The sequence below is a fragment of the Chrysoperla carnea genome, chromosome 2, assembly GCF_905475395.1.
Source record: "Chrysoperla carnea chromosome 2, inChrCarn1.1, whole genome shotgun sequence".
Lineage (NCBI taxonomy): Eukaryota > Metazoa > Arthropoda > Insecta > Neuroptera > Chrysopidae > Chrysoperla > Chrysoperla carnea.
Window position 1 is genome coordinate 43,437,902 of NC_058338.1, and position 18,324 is coordinate 43,456,225.

The following is an 18,324-nucleotide window of genomic DNA, read 5'->3' on the forward strand; positions in this document are numbered from 1 at the left end:
CTTAACTAAAATGTCAAATTAATTCTACTCTTAAAAATAAATAATAATAATAAAACAAAAGGCTGTGTTTTGATCACATGGAAATCTTATCAACAAAGTTAGCGGACTTTCACAATAGAAAATTCTTAAATTATTTCGAATATTTAAAAAATATATAGTAGAAAATCTACTTAACAAGATAATGAAATATTCTCAATTTTTTTCCATCGTATCATTTGGTACCTTGCAAGAACTTTGTATTTTTATTTTTGCAAACCCCTCCTTTTGAAATTTTGTTCACATAAATTTTGAATTAACAATATAATCCTATAAATACATCCATTTATGAGACGCATTTTCTTTGACGAACCATGCATATTTTGAGCCTGGTACATTCTTTGACTTTGTCTTTTAGCCGACTATTCCAGACAGAAAATCTGGAAAGCTATCGAACTGACTGATGCTGCAAACACATTTTGATGGAAAGAAGAAGAAACGTCGGAGAAGAGCTTAGGAAAATTTTCAAATCCATGAGCGTTATCTGCGATGAATATGACATAGAATTGCGGAAAGCAAGATTCGCGTAATAGCAGACTCAAGGCTCGAATATACAGACTGATTCAGTTGAAGAATATAGATCGATTTTGGAATCATCGCCGTATTTTCTCAAATTTTGTTTGTCTCTTTCTCAACAAAAAAATTTTTTGAGAAATTTTGATGAAAACTCTTGCTGGACTTTTTGAACTAGAATATTCAATTTTGCACGGTGATTTCCGTGACATTTGAGTCGGCGAATTTCAAATTTGGCAAAAACGCATTGCCGGACGATGTGCCAAAAATTCACTCAAAGCACTCGATATTGGCAACAAAGATGCGTTTCTTGTACGATACACTAATTACATATAAAGAAATTGAAATATTACCTTGAAATCAGTTATTATTACTACCTAAGTTACATCACTTACTCTATGTAATAGTCTATAATTGCACATATTTTTTGAATACTTCAGTTATCAGAGTGAAAAATTACTTATTGATTATATAAAGAAGCAACATAAAGAGTGTCCCTACATAATTGTAAATGAAAAACGTTTATAGGTAAAATATTATCGAATTGAGCTACTTATATTGCGTACTCGGACTCCGGTGTTGATGTATTATCGACTAATGCGATTTCCAACTTATAGCACTTGAATGATTTTAAGCGTGGAATTAATTGTGTGTATGTGCAAGTCCCTTATTGTAGAGATTTAGCGAGTTTTAGTACTAATGGTTTTTATAGGCGAGTAACTTCTAATTCTATTATTCCTTCTATTATTCGTTAATTATTTTTAACGGCATAATTTTGTACTTATTTAAGTTTAAATAAAACTACTTATTTAAGGTTTTTATGTATAATGCAAGCATAATAATTAGTAAAGTAAGGGGTTGAAATAGGGTTTGAAAGGGATGTGCTTCAAAAACTTAAAAAGATTTGCATCGATTAAGCTCAAATATTGACAAGTTATGCAACCAGCTTAAAGGATTGTTTTTATCTATTTTTAACCTTCGGGGGGGGGGGTGGAAAAGGAAAAGTGGAGCGAGATAGTGGGGATGAATAATCGAATATTTTCAAATATACCCAAGTGGGGTATCAAATAAAACAGATTGACGTGTACATTACAGAACTGTTACGCATAGGAATATGGGGGGAAAGGTGAAAGTGAGGATGTTGCCCAGCAAAGCGGATAGTTCACAGCTAGTCTTAAGAATTCGTTTATATAACGCAACTCTTGTTTGACGTATAAAAGAGGTATATAAGGTATTAACTCTCAATCACAAAGTTAATAATTTAGCTAACAAATTCAAAATATAGATCTGAAGCACCGTAAAAATTAATGATTCGTTAATTATCGTTTTCAACTTTGAGAATTTCTCGACTAATATTAGAATAATTTTTTTTTCTAAGAAGAAAAGGTGGTGTACAATACTAATTTTGTCTGAAAAAAACAAAGTTTTTCTGAGTCGAGAAACTTTTTTTTGAAGTCGAGAAATTCTTAAAATTTAAAAAAATAATTAATAATTAAGTTTAATCGTTAGCGATTTTTCAGATCGAGCAACGTCTTAGAATTTGGTTACATCCTGTATATCTCTCAACTATACTAACGAATATATCTGTTTTTGATGTAGGTAAACTCGTTAGGTAAACTATAAGAAAATTCGTATAAATAGGTACCTACTACGCAAATATAAAGTAACAATTTCATCTATTATTAAAAGAAAAGTAAATAAAAATCAACCAATTCTATCAAAAACATTAATTTATAAATTTATAAAATGTTCTACAGCGTAAAATTCTTAGTAACTAACGAGTAAAAAAATATACAAAGTAAATGATATTGTCGCAAACTTGATTCTCAAGATCTGATGGTATTGTGAAGAAAATGGGAAAATATGATAATACGAATTAAACTCTGTAATGAGATGTAAAGAGAATAACTTTTCCCACTTTGAACAATAGTTTCCACGCAAATCACCATCATTATGACCTAATTGACCTATGTACTTTTTACGTCCTAATCCCCCTAAAGCTTGATACCTCTGAATACACTAATTTAATTAGTTATTTTACCAAAGTTTCGTAGCATCAATATTTCTAAGCGTTGCAAATTTGGAACTAAATTAAATATACTCTGATATGTTTTATAACTATCTTTATATATAAACCGTATAATACAAAGAGACAAATTAACAATATTGAAAAAATTCCGCTAAAACGAATGGTGTGGTTAAAATATCAGTCTTTCGAGTGAAATAGAAATTAAGGTTGACTGCGAGCTATGATAGACATTCGAATAAAAAATACACATTACATAGTGTCCCAAAAAAATGTATACACACTATGCATGATTACCTATAAAAACAGTATATATTTCAATGGAAATTACAGGTAAACATACAAGTTAAGGAAGACAGATCTAGAATTTGATTAGTCAGCGTAAATGTTCAAATTGATGGTAATTTTGATCCAAACATTGCTGATAGCGCGAAGTAATGGAATCGCAAACATGGTGAATCATTTTATTAGAAATTTCGTTACATTCTCTATGAATTGCCGATCAATTGATCGATACTGTTGTCTTCGATTTCAATAAGAACAGATTTTTTACAGAGCCATTACCTAACTTTTCACTAAATAACGACTTTGTAGCCATTTTTAATTCAAAGCGCGACATTCGATAGGTTCTTGTCAAATCGCTATCTTTTTTGTATTATATGCCTCTAAATCAACATAGAACTGTTTTGCCAAATGTACATATCTTCTGTTAACTTTTTTGTCATATTTAAAATTGAGTTTCTGCAGGTTAATTGGACTATAAGGCATTATTCTATCCCTGGGAAAACTAACCGGGTGGGATCTAAATCTCATAGTCAACTCCTGCATAGTCACTGAACCTTTGCTAGCGCCCAGAGTACAATTTAAATATATCACTTCAGCAAAATTGAAATAACTAAATTAAACATTATGTATTATTCTCATTAAATTTATTTTGTTACAGATTAATTCACTGTGATATCAGATCCTACGAAGACTTTTTACGAAAAAATTATCATAATGTAAATCAAATAAATGTCCCTAATCAGTGAAGATTAACTTAAAACGTAAATATAATATTTTTTAAATAATTGGATAATTTTTGTTTAATAAAACGCAGAATATAATGCTAGAGTTAAACAAATTACTAATACCAGTATGCGTCATACTTTTATGTAACGACATAATACTTACTTCATTAACTGTGTCCAGCAAACCAACATTCTCATTATCACTAATTGGACAATTAAGCCGTTTGACTGGTTTCAGTAAAAGGGATACAGATAAAGCAGAAGATATTAATAGTCGTGTGAAGCCATTTAGTGGCCAACGAGTCAAAGGTGATTCGATACAAATGGTATATTATCATGACCAAACCATAGCCGTTATTGAGATTGGTCCAGATCGGTTGCTATTAAATTGTGAACTAATTGAAGTTATGTAAGTATAATTATTATTATCTAAGGTTAGTCGCATCAATGAATGTTTTTATTCGGAAGTCCTCAATTGCAGCTCCGATTTTGATGATTTTTTTAAAAAATGTTTCTTTTTGTAAATTATTTAAAATCAGAAGCCTTTCAGAGGAAATAATTTATTCGGGGTAAAATACAATGACTCGACTGATATATAGACGTCCAGCCTAAATGATAGAAGTTTAAAATTTCGAGAGGATTTTTATTGTATACTGTAGGTGTCATTTAAGAAAGGATTTTTCGAAATCCATCAATTAAAGGGGTGAAATTGGGGATGAAAGTTTGTATCGGTACATTGCTTCCCCCTCCCTCTGAAAGATTTTTGATTTTAAATAACATATAAAAGTAACATTACAAAAAAAAATCATCAAAATTGGAACTTTAATTAAACACATTTTATTTGCTTAAAAAACAAGTTCTGAAGATGACTAACAAGTTAAAATGTACATAAACAAAATATTTTGATAGAAAAAATTTTTAATAAAGTGGATTTTAAGCAAATAAAATGTGCTTAATTAATGTTAATAACTTCCACAAATTAACGCTCTCAAACTTAAATTAAAAAAAAAAAAAAAAAAAAAAAAAAATTGGAACTGCTATACTTCCAAAGAATGGTTATATTTTAAGTATTCCTTATGCGACTATTTATTCAGGGTATCTCTAAAAGGTCTGTACAATTTATTTAGCTTAACTTCTGCAAGTACCAAGTAGCTTCGTTTGGGATCTAGGCGGTCTTAAAGATGATATTTTTAAATCGTTTTTTGTATTAACTTAACTCCCAACGAGAAATGCTATTTTTCTTAAATTGCAGGGTATGTACATTGTTTTATAGGACAAAAATCCAACATCAAAATTACAATTATCATCAATTCTTTGGCGAAGAACTTGGAGCTTTTTTCAAATGTTAACTATTCGAGTTAAATCTGGGAACATTTCATAATCATGAAAGAAAAGCTCTTGAACTAGTTAATGTAAGGACAAAGAATTCAAAACAACGAAGAACTTGTCGGTGGTCTTTCTGAGCGTCGTTTTCTTAACCATCGTTTCTCTAAATCAGAGGGTTAAGGAAACCGTTTCTCTTACAACCCATTAACATCTACTTTTTCGAATCGAGTCGTTTTGCCTGATTAACTAATTTAATCTCAAACACAAAAAAATACTAAAATAAAGGAATTTCAAATATTAAAGACTCTTGTAATCGATATAAAAATTCTCTAGCAAATTATTTATTAATAAAAATTTTTTGTTTCAGTGAACCAAATGATGCAAATGCTACTTTATATAATTTAAAGAGCATATCTAAACCGCTAGTCATTACATTAGATGAAATGTTAAACTTATTGAAACAATGTGAAATGCTCGAAGAACCTTCTGGCGGCACTAGTGACATACAAAGTGATAGTCCATATACGGCTGATAATAATATGCCACCAAAAGTACAACAACAATCCAATTCAAATCCAATATTTAAATTATTTAACAGGAATAGTAATAATGGCGCCACTCAAAATCCAAGTGCAACTTTTTCTGTATTAAATGGAATTGCACCAGGAACAAAATGGTGTGGTAGTGGTGATATTGCCGTAAATTATCATGATCTGGGTACAGATGCTAATGTAGATAAATGTTGCCGTACTCACGATATATGTCCGGTTAAAATTGCTAAATATGCAACACGTTATACATTGTATAATGATTCTCCTTTTACCAGGTTAGAAACAAAATATTTATTTTTACGATTCGTTCCAAAGAAAAATTTGTTCTAATTTAAGTTTACAATATCTGGATGACCGAGCTTCGCTCGGTTATTCGCCAATAGATGTCAGCAAGAGTCATATTTTTCACTTTAGACTACTCAAACGCCTCCTTTTTGTTATGTTATAATTTGCATTGTATTTCATTAACTACGTTATACACCAATAGATGTCTGATGAATTTTTCATGAAAAGACGGATAAAACGACATTTCTGATAAATGAAACCTAGCTAGATCGACTTATCGCCCCAAAAAACCCCTACATACTCATTTTCATGAAAATCGTTGGAGCCATTTCCAAGATCGTTGATATATATATATATATACAAGAATTGCTCGTTTAAATATATAAGATTCATCTATCCGGTAGATAAATTTTGTCTGTTCTATGTCGCTTCATTTGCTTTCAATTAGTTTCTTTGCTAGCAGTCTCTGGGAGACGGATGTGCATTGACCAAAAAAAAGAATTTAATTTTTTTCGACTACAAAGGAGCCATTCATTAATTGTGTCACACGTTAAAGGGAGGGTCAAGGAAATGTGACCTTGGTGACAAGGGTTAGGAGGATCAAAAGCTTTGTGACAACATGTTAAAATTTAAAATATAAACGCAAAATTCATATGTTAAAACAAAAAAAAACTAACCCATAAAAACCAAGTATTATTTTAATTATTTCTATTAAATTATAAAATATGTGACGTCACACCAAAAGAAGCTGTAACCATCTGTGACAAGGGGGGGGGGTTAAAAATCGTAAAATTGGTGTGATGTAATGTATGGATGGCCTAAAACAACTTTTTTAAACAATTTTTTTTTCACAATTTCAGATCTTATTGCCAATGTGACGATATGTTATACAGTTGTTTAAAACAAGCAAATTCTACATCCGGCCAATTATTTGGAAATATATTTTTCAATTTGGTGCAGACAACGTGCATTGATAAAACAAACGATGGAAAGTGGCTATTTAGAAAAAATAAAAAACAATTTTAAGAAATTTCAATGATTTTCAAAAATCATAATTTAAATTCATAATTATATTCTTGTAAATTATAAATTTACATTATACGTACTTAAATCGCCATTAAAACTCACTTCATACGTATTTTGAATACAATTAATTCTATGACTGTATTTTCCTTTTTATTATTATTTTTATTTAAAGTGGAAACGAAAAAAGTCCTATCTGTACCAAAACTAGTACAGAAAGTGTCTAGCAGGTACTAATTATCCTCTAAAAAGGAATACAAAGTTATTTTCTCTAATAGTGAACTTATTCAGCAGAAAAAGACGGTTTAATGCCAATTCGTTTTCAGGCGGTCGCTTTTTCTCTTTTTAATTTGCTACTCAATACAAAATATTTTCGTGTCTCCTCTTAAGGGCATTTCTGGATTCAAAACTATTAAAAAGATAAAAATGTCTATTCACAAAAAATAGAAAGTGAACGTAAAAGAAAAATAGTTGATAAGCATGGAGCTCCGATTATTGAAGGTAAAGAGAGTTAAGTTAGTTTTTTGTGTAAAATTTTGAAAAATCATAATCTTTAAATCAGATATGTATATATGCCGCAACCAGCTAGCTTAATGCCTAGTCTTTTTACTAAACGGCGCCGTTCAACTTGCGGCCTGGAGGATATTCAGCCATTTAGTCAAACAGCTAGGAAAATGACTTGGATTGATAACGTTTAAGGAGTTGTCTAGCCTAGTCATTTAAATTTAGTTCCACTTTCTGCCACCTGGCGCTGAAACTTACTCACTGTCAATATGGCGACGGCAAGACACAATAATATTGGTGTTGCTTATGGTTTCATTGTGTTAACCCAAAAATTAGTACGATGAAGGAATTAAAAGCTGAGTTACGTGTTAGGCCAGAACTGTATTAACACCCCTTAGGGTAACATTATGTTGTTGTTATTAATGAATTACGTATTGCAGTTGATAATGTCTTTCCTCGAAATTCGTTATTATTAATAAATAAAGAAATATGATATTATTCCTAAAAAATTCAAGCGCATATATATCCACGGAAGTAACATTTTTTATGGCTTGACGCTTTAATAAATAAAAAAAATAACTGCATAGTGAATTTTTATAAAACATACATTGAATGAAAGTATTTTACTAATATTTTATTTAAATAAAGAACCTACTCTTTAATTAAATACTACAGCAGCTTGGACTGCGTACCCCGTTTTTATGGAAAATGAGAACTATTCATAAAAGCGAATGCACATTAAACCGCCCATTTCTACTGAACAGGCACAATGATTTGAATGTCCACAATTAAAAAAAAAAAAAAAAAAGAAATGTTATATATTTTTCTACGTAATATTTCTAGTGAATTTATTGTACCTTCTATTGTTTTTGAATAAAATTATAAAAATTGTTTATTTATGAATAATTAATTGTTATTACCTTTATTGTGAATTCAATTTCTTAATTTTTATTTAAAAATGTTAAGAGGTTTAGAAAATTTTTACTTAAATACACTAATCATCCAGAATTTTAGCCAATTCCCTCCGTGAATATTAATTTTTTAAAAAGATGAAAGTTAATAAAACAAGCACTAATAAAAAGTCCAACTTATGAATAAAAATGTTCGATTTAATCAATCGAACTAGATAGAAAATTGAATTTCCTATATTTTAATTACTTATAAAACCATTAAATGGTAATTAATTTAAGATAATTTCTCGTTCATGAGGGGGTAGGGATAGGTGTAATATTTAAAACCTAAATACGAATCTTGATTTACCAAAATTCGATGGAACAAAATGCATTCACAGATGAATTTCAAACCGAAAGGCACATACTAGGAACACCATTAGTATATATCACGCGGACGAGGACCTTAAAAGACGAATTAAAAAAAAATACAACAAGACCTGGAGAGAAATGAAACTTAATAGGAATACAGGGTTTGAGATTCTATTGATAAGATTCCGGGTATTTTAAACTCCCAAAATCCATTATCCATCAGGCATTAGCTGTATAAAAAAAAATTCATAATTCAAAATTTTAAACTGATTATATTAAAAAATTTCTCAAACAATAAATAATCAAATAAATTTCAAAACATTATTTTTGACCAAATAAAAAAAAATTGCATGAACATTAGAAAAAAATAAATTTTGAAACGAAAAACAGGTATAATGATCAATATAAATACGATCATAAAAAATAAAATTTTAAACAAATGATCTACCAAAACACCTGCACATAAATATTCTAAAAAAATTAATTTATGATAATTAATATTAATGAAAGTAATGACAAATTAATATTAAAAATAATAATAATAATATTGATTATAATATTTATATTATTATAATACAGAAATGTTTCTGAAATGTAGCCATTTTATTAGTTTTAAACTAATCCCCAATTTACGTCTGCTTAAATAAAATCACTAAAAAGCAAAAAAAAAACTTTATCCAAACTTTACACAATCTTCCAAAGTTCCAAACGCTTTCACCCATGTTGATTTTAAAAGGCGAAGTCACTAGTGTATTTTGTCAACAAAAACACAACCAGCATTTGATATCCAAGTTCCGATCATAACGTAGGTAAGTAAAAATATTAAAACTTAATCGCCTTAGCTTTTTTCTTGTATTTATTTTTGTTTCTTATAATAGATCAGCAATAATCACATAGCATGGCTTGGTCCCAGTATCTTTCAAAGGTTTGGAAACATAAATGCTTAAAAGCTATGCTATGCTCAGAAAAGTTTGGAAAAATGGAGCATAAATGTTTAAAAGCTATGCTAGTATTATCTAAAGCCTTGACAAAATTTAAAAATAAATATTTAATTAACTACAGTCTGAAAATTACATGTAACAATAACTTGATCTTTTGACGTAACAAAAATGAAACAAATATATGTTTGCATTTAGTTATTGGCACGCATTTAGTTATTGCCAAATAAAACGATATGAAATTCACTGGAAGGACATGACTTTTATTTTATTTTGTAAACTAGTAAAATTTTTGTTTCCTAAATTCTCTGAAATAATCAACTAAAATATAATAAACCTTACAAAAAAATAAAAGAAACTGATAAAGTAATTTGGTGATAATTGGACGAAAAATGTTTTAAATTAATCTTCATTATGTCGAGTTTTTCAGACAGTAACTTTTTTTAAATGCATTACTAGCTTCTAAAAACAGAAAATTATGTTTATGTTACTCATATTACAATTAACTTGATTAATTCGGAGAACTTAAGAGAGCAAAATTCCTCGCTTCTTGTCATTTGTTCTTATTGATTGGTGGCTCTTAACTCTGAATTTTTTAAATTATTTAAATATTTAAATTAAGACTCCAAAAAAAAAAATTGTTTACTATAATCAATCTTAGGTCTATATTAAGTAGAAAAAATCTAGTTAGAAGCAAACAGTATAATTATTAATTTTGTCTAACATATGAGTTCAAAAAGACATATAAATTTAATATTTTTTCTGTTTTAAATGATAATACATTTCTAATTTTGTGCCAAGTAAACATGAAAGTCTCTTATTAAATAAAATGGGACTGTTAATTTTAATTAATAATTATCATATATAAAAGAAATCGCAGCGTCTTAAGATTAACGCACTTTATTTTTAAAACTCGTGTGTCCTCGATTAAAACACAGTGTAAAATAATTATACCAGAGTTATGAATCACAAATGCGCGTATCGAAAATTAATTTATATTACTATTGATTGAACAAAATAACATGCGTTTTTTTGGTAAGTAAATGACCAACACATAATTTGAAATTTATTTTATTAAATTGTATACTTTATTTACATATAACATGTTAAAAAATGCCTCACTACTTTTTAAATATATTTCAACGTAGGAAGTTACTATTGCCAAGCTTTTTTAAATAAACACTGTAATATAATTGTTCTAGTTTAGTCATTATTTTTATAATCAAAATATTTTTGACTTTTTTTTTTATTATTCCAGAAATTTCTCTGCCCCTTTTTGAAGTTAATTAATTTTACACATCGACTATTCTTAATTATTCTGAAAGTAATGTTTGTGACAAATTCAAATACATTTTGCTTGAAACTATGAACTTCATTTGAATAATTCAAACTTGTTCCTTCATAGTATGAAGGATCAAGTTTGAATACCGTCAACCTTTTATAGACAATTGCAGTCACACAATCTAAAAATTACTGGACTTAATAATTAATTCCACAGCAATCACATATATCATGGAAAATATTCATCATAGACCTCGAAAAAAACCAACCATATTATCCAGATCTGAGGAACTATAACTATGACGTCATTTTGTACAAGACTGTCACTTGGATTCAATTTACTTCAGATACTAATTTTATGGAAATGCAAAAAATCGAGTAAAATTTATATACCTTATCGAATCCAGAAAACACAATTTTTTTATAAAATTGGTTCTGGATATATAGATTCTGACATATTTTTTATTTTAATATTATATTTACATAAACTGGTCTAGGAATACATGTTTTACAAAAAATAAAATAGTACTCGCTATCAACAAAAACTCGATTTCGTGGTCATAACAATACATTTTCGGACCAATGGCCATATGCAATTTTTTTTCTTAATAGTACCAGTAATAAATATCTTTCCGTGAAATTTTTAGGACCCTTTCAGAAACACCCTGTATTATTGATTATGTCTCATTCAATTAATAATTATAACGAGATAACTAGACTACAACAATGAAAGTACCCTCATTGTCTTTTTTACTTCGAGTGATCAGATTTTAAGGGCACTGCCCTCGAAATAATAATTTAAAAAATAATAATGCTAGGTAATAATTATATTTGCATGAAGAATTTGCTCCAATTCTTAAAAAATATATAAATATTAATGCGACTGTGTAGATTTTAAGATTGGTAATTCTTTACTTGAATAATTTTTGTTTAAATACAATCTGAAACAAAAGAATCGTATTGCACACAACTATACATTTTACAAAATAAGGGTAGAAACTAGGTCAAATATTTGCTAATTAACTGCTAATCCACCACATACTACCTACTCAATTGTTGATGAAAATTACGTTCTAAACAAGTTTAATCAATATTCACTTTAAAGCGTTTCAATTTCGTTCGACTGTAGCATCACCAAAAAAAAAACATACAGCAATAAATATTGTATCCTTACAAAGAAATCTTATAAAAAAAAAACAAGGCATATTGTATATTTATTTTCAAATGTCAACTTACTTCTAGTCGTGCAAAATCGACTGTACTTTACTTTACATTTGTATTTATATGTTATATAATGGTCATTTCTTTGAACATCATATAGCTGAGCGAGTAAAGGCATAGGTATGTATTTTGTTATTTTAGTGATTACTTAATTCGAATCCAGCAGCAGTCACAATCATATATAACTATTGCATTTTTTAAATTTATTTCATTTTTGTTATCTTGAACGTTTCTTATTTTACTAACTCTGTAATATTTTAATAGAGTTAAGTTTAGGTTGAGTTTGTCGACTACAGAGGAGTTGGTTGGATTCTGAAGTTTTTAGCCCTTGCGTTCAAAAATGAGACACTATTACAGAAAACGGAGATATTATCGTAATTTATATAAAATTTCAAGTTAGAATATTACATGCATATATTTATATATAAAAGATATGCGATGCACACGCATCCGCCACAGTCAGTCAATTTTCTAAGACTAGAAATAAGTTGTCTCACAAAATCCATAACAATTCAATTTACATCCTCTAAAAGAATCTGTTATAAACATATTCACTATGAATGATCTTTTTTCGGTAACTTCTGTGAATAAGAATTAGTTCCATCTTGTTAATTTATGTAACTGAACGTAAAAATAAAATCTCAATTTTTTTTTTAATAAAGCGTCAAAAAAAAAAAAAAGTATTAGTTTAGAAAAAATTTCCGACCCCCGATTTCCGTCTAAATCGATGTATGAAATTTCGATGTTGATATGTTTATTGACTCTCATTCCTGCAATTGGATCGATGTTGTGCAGTGACTACCTATACTTTTTTGGGTTTTTTATCCTACTAGCTGGCTATAATTAAACCAGTCAAATATTTTGATGCCGCGAATGGGATAATTATTAAAAACCATTTAGGTTTTAATTTCAACTAACCAACATTCTTCAAACTTTTTAATCCAGGTGGTGAATCAGCATAAGCTAAAATTAATTGCTTTTTATTGTAGGTAACTTTGTAAGCTAATTTTTAAGCGTCAAATGTGAAGCTCTAGGCTGTAAAATTTACCGTAGTTACTTAAATACAATTCTCATAATATGATAATCGTAATTCTCGATCGTTAAAGACGATTTTAGAAAGCAATTTTTAGAAAAATATTTCATAGTTACTTTTTATCTATTAAAATATCAATTTTAAGCGATTTTTCTATATAAAAAATATAGGTATATCTTATGATACGAAAATACGATAAATTTAAGAGATTTTTCTTGAAATCTTGACAGCTCTAATCATATAAAAGCAATCAATACGTTTATTTATTAAGAATAATCACATGAACTTTTGTTTTAACTATTGATCTAGTTTCTATTTTAAATTGGTTTCGATTTCATAACATAAATAATAAATATATTCGTAACACTATGATTAAAAATGTATCACTTGTTTATCGAGCATCTTTTGCTGTTAATTTTTCAATTAATTCTTGTAACGGTGCGAGCTCGCGTCGATCAATTAAATTAAATTCCTAGAAAAAAAATTTTATTTTAGAAAATAAGTACAAAAATTCGTTTTACTAGACAAGGCTAGTTCAATGGACTAAAAATTAGAAAATAAATACTTTCCCAAAACTTTCTACACAGGAAAATAATATAAAAAGCTGATGTTATGACTAAATTTCAAATCTTTTGTGTAAGTGCAGTACAAAACATTTTAAATAATTTGCATATATTATTATGTTTGAGGTAGTTTAGCAGTGCCGAGGCGAGAAACCGTTTAATCAAATCAGCAATCATTTTTGAATTGTTTTTTACAACTTATGATACAAAATATTTCAAGTTTCATTACAGGTTTGTAATGAAGTCGGACGGTTGATAAAATGGTAAAAACACAACTCTAAAAAAAGGGCTTCTCTGCAAAGTAGATTTTAACGAAGATATTATCTTTTTAAATTTGAAGATATTATCTTTTTAAATTTGCAAGCTAAAGTCAGTAAATATTTACTAAGCCACGCCTTTATGTCAGTTGTCAATTATGAAAAATATTACGAAAAATATTAGGCCCCATCTTACGCGATCATTAAATTCGATCTAAGCTATCAGATTCAATGAAAATATCAATCTGATTAATAAATAGTAGAGCTTTAAATTAGAAAGTTGTTCCTTATAAAAATGCAAATTTTTTTACATGAATTAAATACACTCTTTTCTTTACGACTTCTCATTTAATTTATGAAAAAATTAAGACACAAAGAAAAACTTTAAATAACAAAAATGATCTTAATAAGAAAAGCTAATAATTTTTAGAGACATTTTTTTGAAATGCGAGTAGATTTCTCAAAAAACTTACGAAAAAAATAATCTTGGGTAAAACTTTGCAGCTTCTGCTTAAACTATGAGATTTTTCAAAAAACTTTAAATTTGAAAAAAAATTTTTTGTCTTTTTCTACAGTCTCATTTAAAGAGTTCTCGGATTTCTTCCTAGTTGTGAAGTAGAATAAGCTTTTCATTGAATCTGAACTATTTTTCAAGTTTCGAGCATATATTAAGTTAATAAAAATTTATGTTCGAAAAATAAAAGGGTCATGACAAATAAAAGACACATGTTCGATAACTTTACTAATCCCTATTCCTACCCCTTTCCTATATATTATAAATGGGAAAGGAAGGTTGTTTGTGTGATTTTACGCTTTCACGTAAAAACTAGCGAATGAATTTGAATGAAACTGTACAATAATATTTTTAACAAAAAATTTAATTTAGTCTATGAAATTTCACTACGTGTATGATTGATTTCATCTATGAGTATGATTTTGAGCCATAAATTAAAGATTTCTGTAAACTTGTGTACGATGTAAAATTCTTGGCCACCTGTTCTGATACGCTCAATGAATCAAAACTACATAACATTTAAAAAAAAAATTGAATTCTGTACATATAAAACAATTCCTACCCCTATTTCGAGTGTTATGGAAGAGAGATAAGCGAGAGCAAGAGAGGTGGAGGCTAGTTAAATATAAACACTTACATTTTACGACTTAATTTTTTTTGTCTTATAAAATTTGTTTTCTATTAATATTATCTATCATTTATCAACCGTTTTTTCTTATAAATATATAAAAAGTTAAATTTAATTGCTCATTTTACTATCAAAAAATCTCATGTTTTAATTCAATTTTTATATTTACTTACTTGTACGAAAAAAATAAAATGCTTAAATGATGTATTCAAATGCGCTTCTTCTCCAAGTTGCACAACTTCGCTAAAATGTTGATGATATATATGGGCATAAACTCTAAAAAGTCGTTTTAAAATTGTTTTTGCAATTGATAAAAAATTCTTTGGAAATGGAACACCTACAATTAATAAAACATGATTTATGAATTTAGTATGGAATTTGTCGATTAACACGTGCACATACCAATTTTCGATGGAAATAATGTTTCGTCATCCAATTGATCCTGAACCCATGTCATTAAATAATCTATATATTTTGGAGCGGAACATTTTATTGGTTTTTTCACTGTATGACCATCAGCCCAATGATATTCATATTTTGGTCCTGCTGACATTATTGAACAACTTTCTTCTGTACAAAATTCCGTAATTGTTCCATATAACATATTTATTTGATTAAAAAAATCAACAGCTAAAAAATACAAAACAATAGAGCTTAAATATCAAATGCGCCAACCATTGTTAGCAGGGTGTCTCATAATTACATGTTTTACTACCGAAAGTGACTGAATAGCACTTATTTGATTTAAAAAAATAAATATTCATAAGATTTTTGTGACCAAACGCATGCTTCCTATGAAAGCATCTACATTAAAAAACAGAATAATAAAACAATGAAGTTGGATAAGGGACCTATTCCAAAATCGGATTTAATAAAAGTTGCAAAGTTAAAATTGAATTTTTATACAATGTATATATACACCATATATATCAAGGTATGCTAATTTTAGTTCCAAGTTTTGTTCCTACGAAAAAATTTTATTATAGATGTTCATAAAATCACCCAATTAGTCCATTTCCGGTTGTCAAGCTGAAATTTTTATATCGTGCTCAAGACGTAAAAAGTGAGTTTCAGTAAATTAGCAACATAGGTTAATTCGGTTGAAAACCGTTAGAGATAGAACAAAGTTTAAATCCAGATATTTAAAAATAATAAACCACTGACATTCAACACTGTTTATATAGGGCATATCAACAAATAACTCAGTCAATAGGGAATATTCATGAAATTTAAATTTGGTTCAAATATTTTTTTTCCGTAACTTTAATGACTGGACATTTCAACTAAACCATTATTTTAGTAATTAATATCTTTTTAATTATTTAAAATTAATTAATAAAAGTACAAAATCAGTGAGGGCATTTAAAAATTTCTAAACGGAAATTCAAATTTTTATACGGACGTGACATCAAAGTACGGGCTTGTCAAATTTGTTGACATACTGTATGATATTAATTACTTACATTTTATATGGTATTTCATTAAATTATACTATTCTACGGCTTTTTATTAGAAAACTTAATAATAACGAGTGTAAATTCTGTGTTGTAAATTCATTTTTTTAAAGTGTAAATTATACATTGAACTGTCAAAAATTGACAGATCACGTACTTATACGTCATCCACAGAGACCGCCAAAAAACTGCGTTTAAATATCTCAAAATTATAATGTATTTTAAATATTTTTTACACTTAAATACAGCATTTTTAAGCAGTATTTATATTTTTTACTTTATTATAACGGTGTAAACAATGAATTAAAAATATATAAAAAATACATGAATATTCCCTATTGTTTGTTTTCCTTGTTAGAATTAATGATAGATTTTGAAATTGACAAATTATTTACTTTCATAATCCGACACCAAATTAGCAACGAGTAACATACGCTATGAGAATAATTACGATATGGAAATTCATGTGACTACATGGTAATCGAAATACGTATTTATATATATAATAAAATTGTCTATGATTCAACTAGCAAATGTAGTTTGATAAAAGTCATTCTCTGTTTTTGAAGTAATTATATCAAAATAGGATAAACCCATAAACCTACAATTTCATAATTTTTTTTAAACTAACGGTCAACCTTCGTAACGGTCAACCTAACGTTTATTCAAGTATGTATTTAGGGTGGAGCATAATCGATCAATTGAACAATTTTTAGGATTAACTAAATACAGAAAAAATATATAAACAAAAATATTGGGCTCAAATAGATATCTCTTTTTTTAATTAGACTTTGGCCTTCAGAGTCATCTAAAATTTACCTCAGGCTCGTTACTAAAAAGAGTTAAAAGAAAATTTTAAATTAGAAAGTTTATATCATAGCATACATCTTTCAAATCAAATGGATTAGGCAAAAATTGATTGTAGAAACCTAAATATATTATTTATTGCAAACAAGGAGCTCAAAGCTTTATCGCAAACAGTTGTTTATGGAGTAACGATTTATGTTCCTATGTATTTATGATTTTGATTTTGAAACACAAACATGATGAATTGCACGAATAAAAGAAAGGTAAAATACTTATTCATAAGGTTGACATTTTGTTATTAGTGGTTTCTTTTCCGATTGGTTCGTGATCTACGTATCAAATGTATTTGAATTTTTTCACCCATGTTTTCAGATAATATTAGTCGAACAATTATCAAATAAGCATCTCTACAAAGGGCTGACACAATTGAAAAACAAAAACGAAGTTGGTACATACTAATTACGTATTCAAATTATAACTGATATCTCCAAGAATTGAGATAGATTTTAATTTAATCATTTTCAATTTCATGAAAGTAATGTTTGAATTCCTTGTAAAAGAGCTCGAGACAAGTTAGCTAATCAATATTTCATTGGTATGTAATTTAAAAAACCTCAAACCAGCTTATGATTAATCAAAGAAAAAGTATTCTTACTATTAACAGCGACCCATTCGTTGAGATCTTCTCCTTCAGGCAACATGACTGCTAGTCGTAAATTACCCGATCCTAAAGTTGCAGCAGCATGTTTCATCAATTCATATTGATGTGTTCCCTCAGGTATATTTTTCTTTGGTTTAAATGTTTTGGAGGAACGTCCTCCACTATAAAAATTCATCAAAAAAAATTATTTTCATTGACTTACAAGATTTAGAATAATTTTTGTAATTTACAAAGAAACTTACAAAAGGAAACTCATTTTTGATATAAATAACAATGAAAGTGTGATAAATTATGAATTATTTTACTATTTATTAAACAAATATTTATTTTTGAAAAACAATTTATTATGTTTTTATTTTTAGTCAAGTTATATTGTCTATGCTTTCAGCCATTACAAATGTTTTCACCATTCTATGTTTATTGCTGTCTAA

The 18,324-nt window shown here is 28.0% G+C and overlaps 2 protein-coding genes across 3 annotated transcripts; one reads left to right on the forward strand and one right to left on the reverse strand.

The window, feature by feature from the left end:
• The first annotated feature begins 3,518 nt into the window (after positions 1 to 3,518).
• On the forward strand, positions 3,519 to 8,177 carry LOC123294006. Its single transcript, XM_044875056.1, has 3 exons — positions 3,519 to 3,994; positions 5,279 to 5,737; positions 6,608 to 8,177. The coding sequence occupies exons 1-3, from the start codon at positions 3,681 to 3,683 to the stop codon at positions 6,771 to 6,773; spliced, it is 939 nt and encodes a 312-aa protein (XP_044730991.1). The 5' UTR covers positions 3,519 to 3,680; the 3' UTR covers positions 6,774 to 8,177.
• Positions 8,178 to 11,242: 3,065 nt separating this feature from the next.
• Positions 11,243 to 18,302, reverse strand: LOC123294007 (MOB kinase activator 1B). 2 transcript variants are annotated; one of them, XM_044875058.1, is made up of 5 exons: positions 18,136 to 18,302; positions 17,888 to 18,054; positions 15,374 to 15,601; positions 15,145 to 15,308; positions 11,243 to 13,481 (listed from the first exon to the last, which is right to left on the reverse strand). In XM_044875058.1, the coding sequence occupies exons 1-5, from the start codon at positions 18,147 to 18,149 to the stop codon at positions 13,401 to 13,403; spliced, it is 654 nt and encodes a 217-aa protein (XP_044730993.1). In that variant the 5' UTR covers positions 18,150 to 18,302; the 3' UTR covers positions 11,243 to 13,400. The 2 variants fall into 2 exon arrangements, with proteins under 2 accessions (XP_044730993.1, XP_044730994.1); XM_044875059.1 differs by lacking the exon at positions 18,136 to 18,302 and having other exon boundaries at positions 17,888 to 18,068.
• Positions 18,303 to 18,324: the final 22 nt, after the last annotated feature.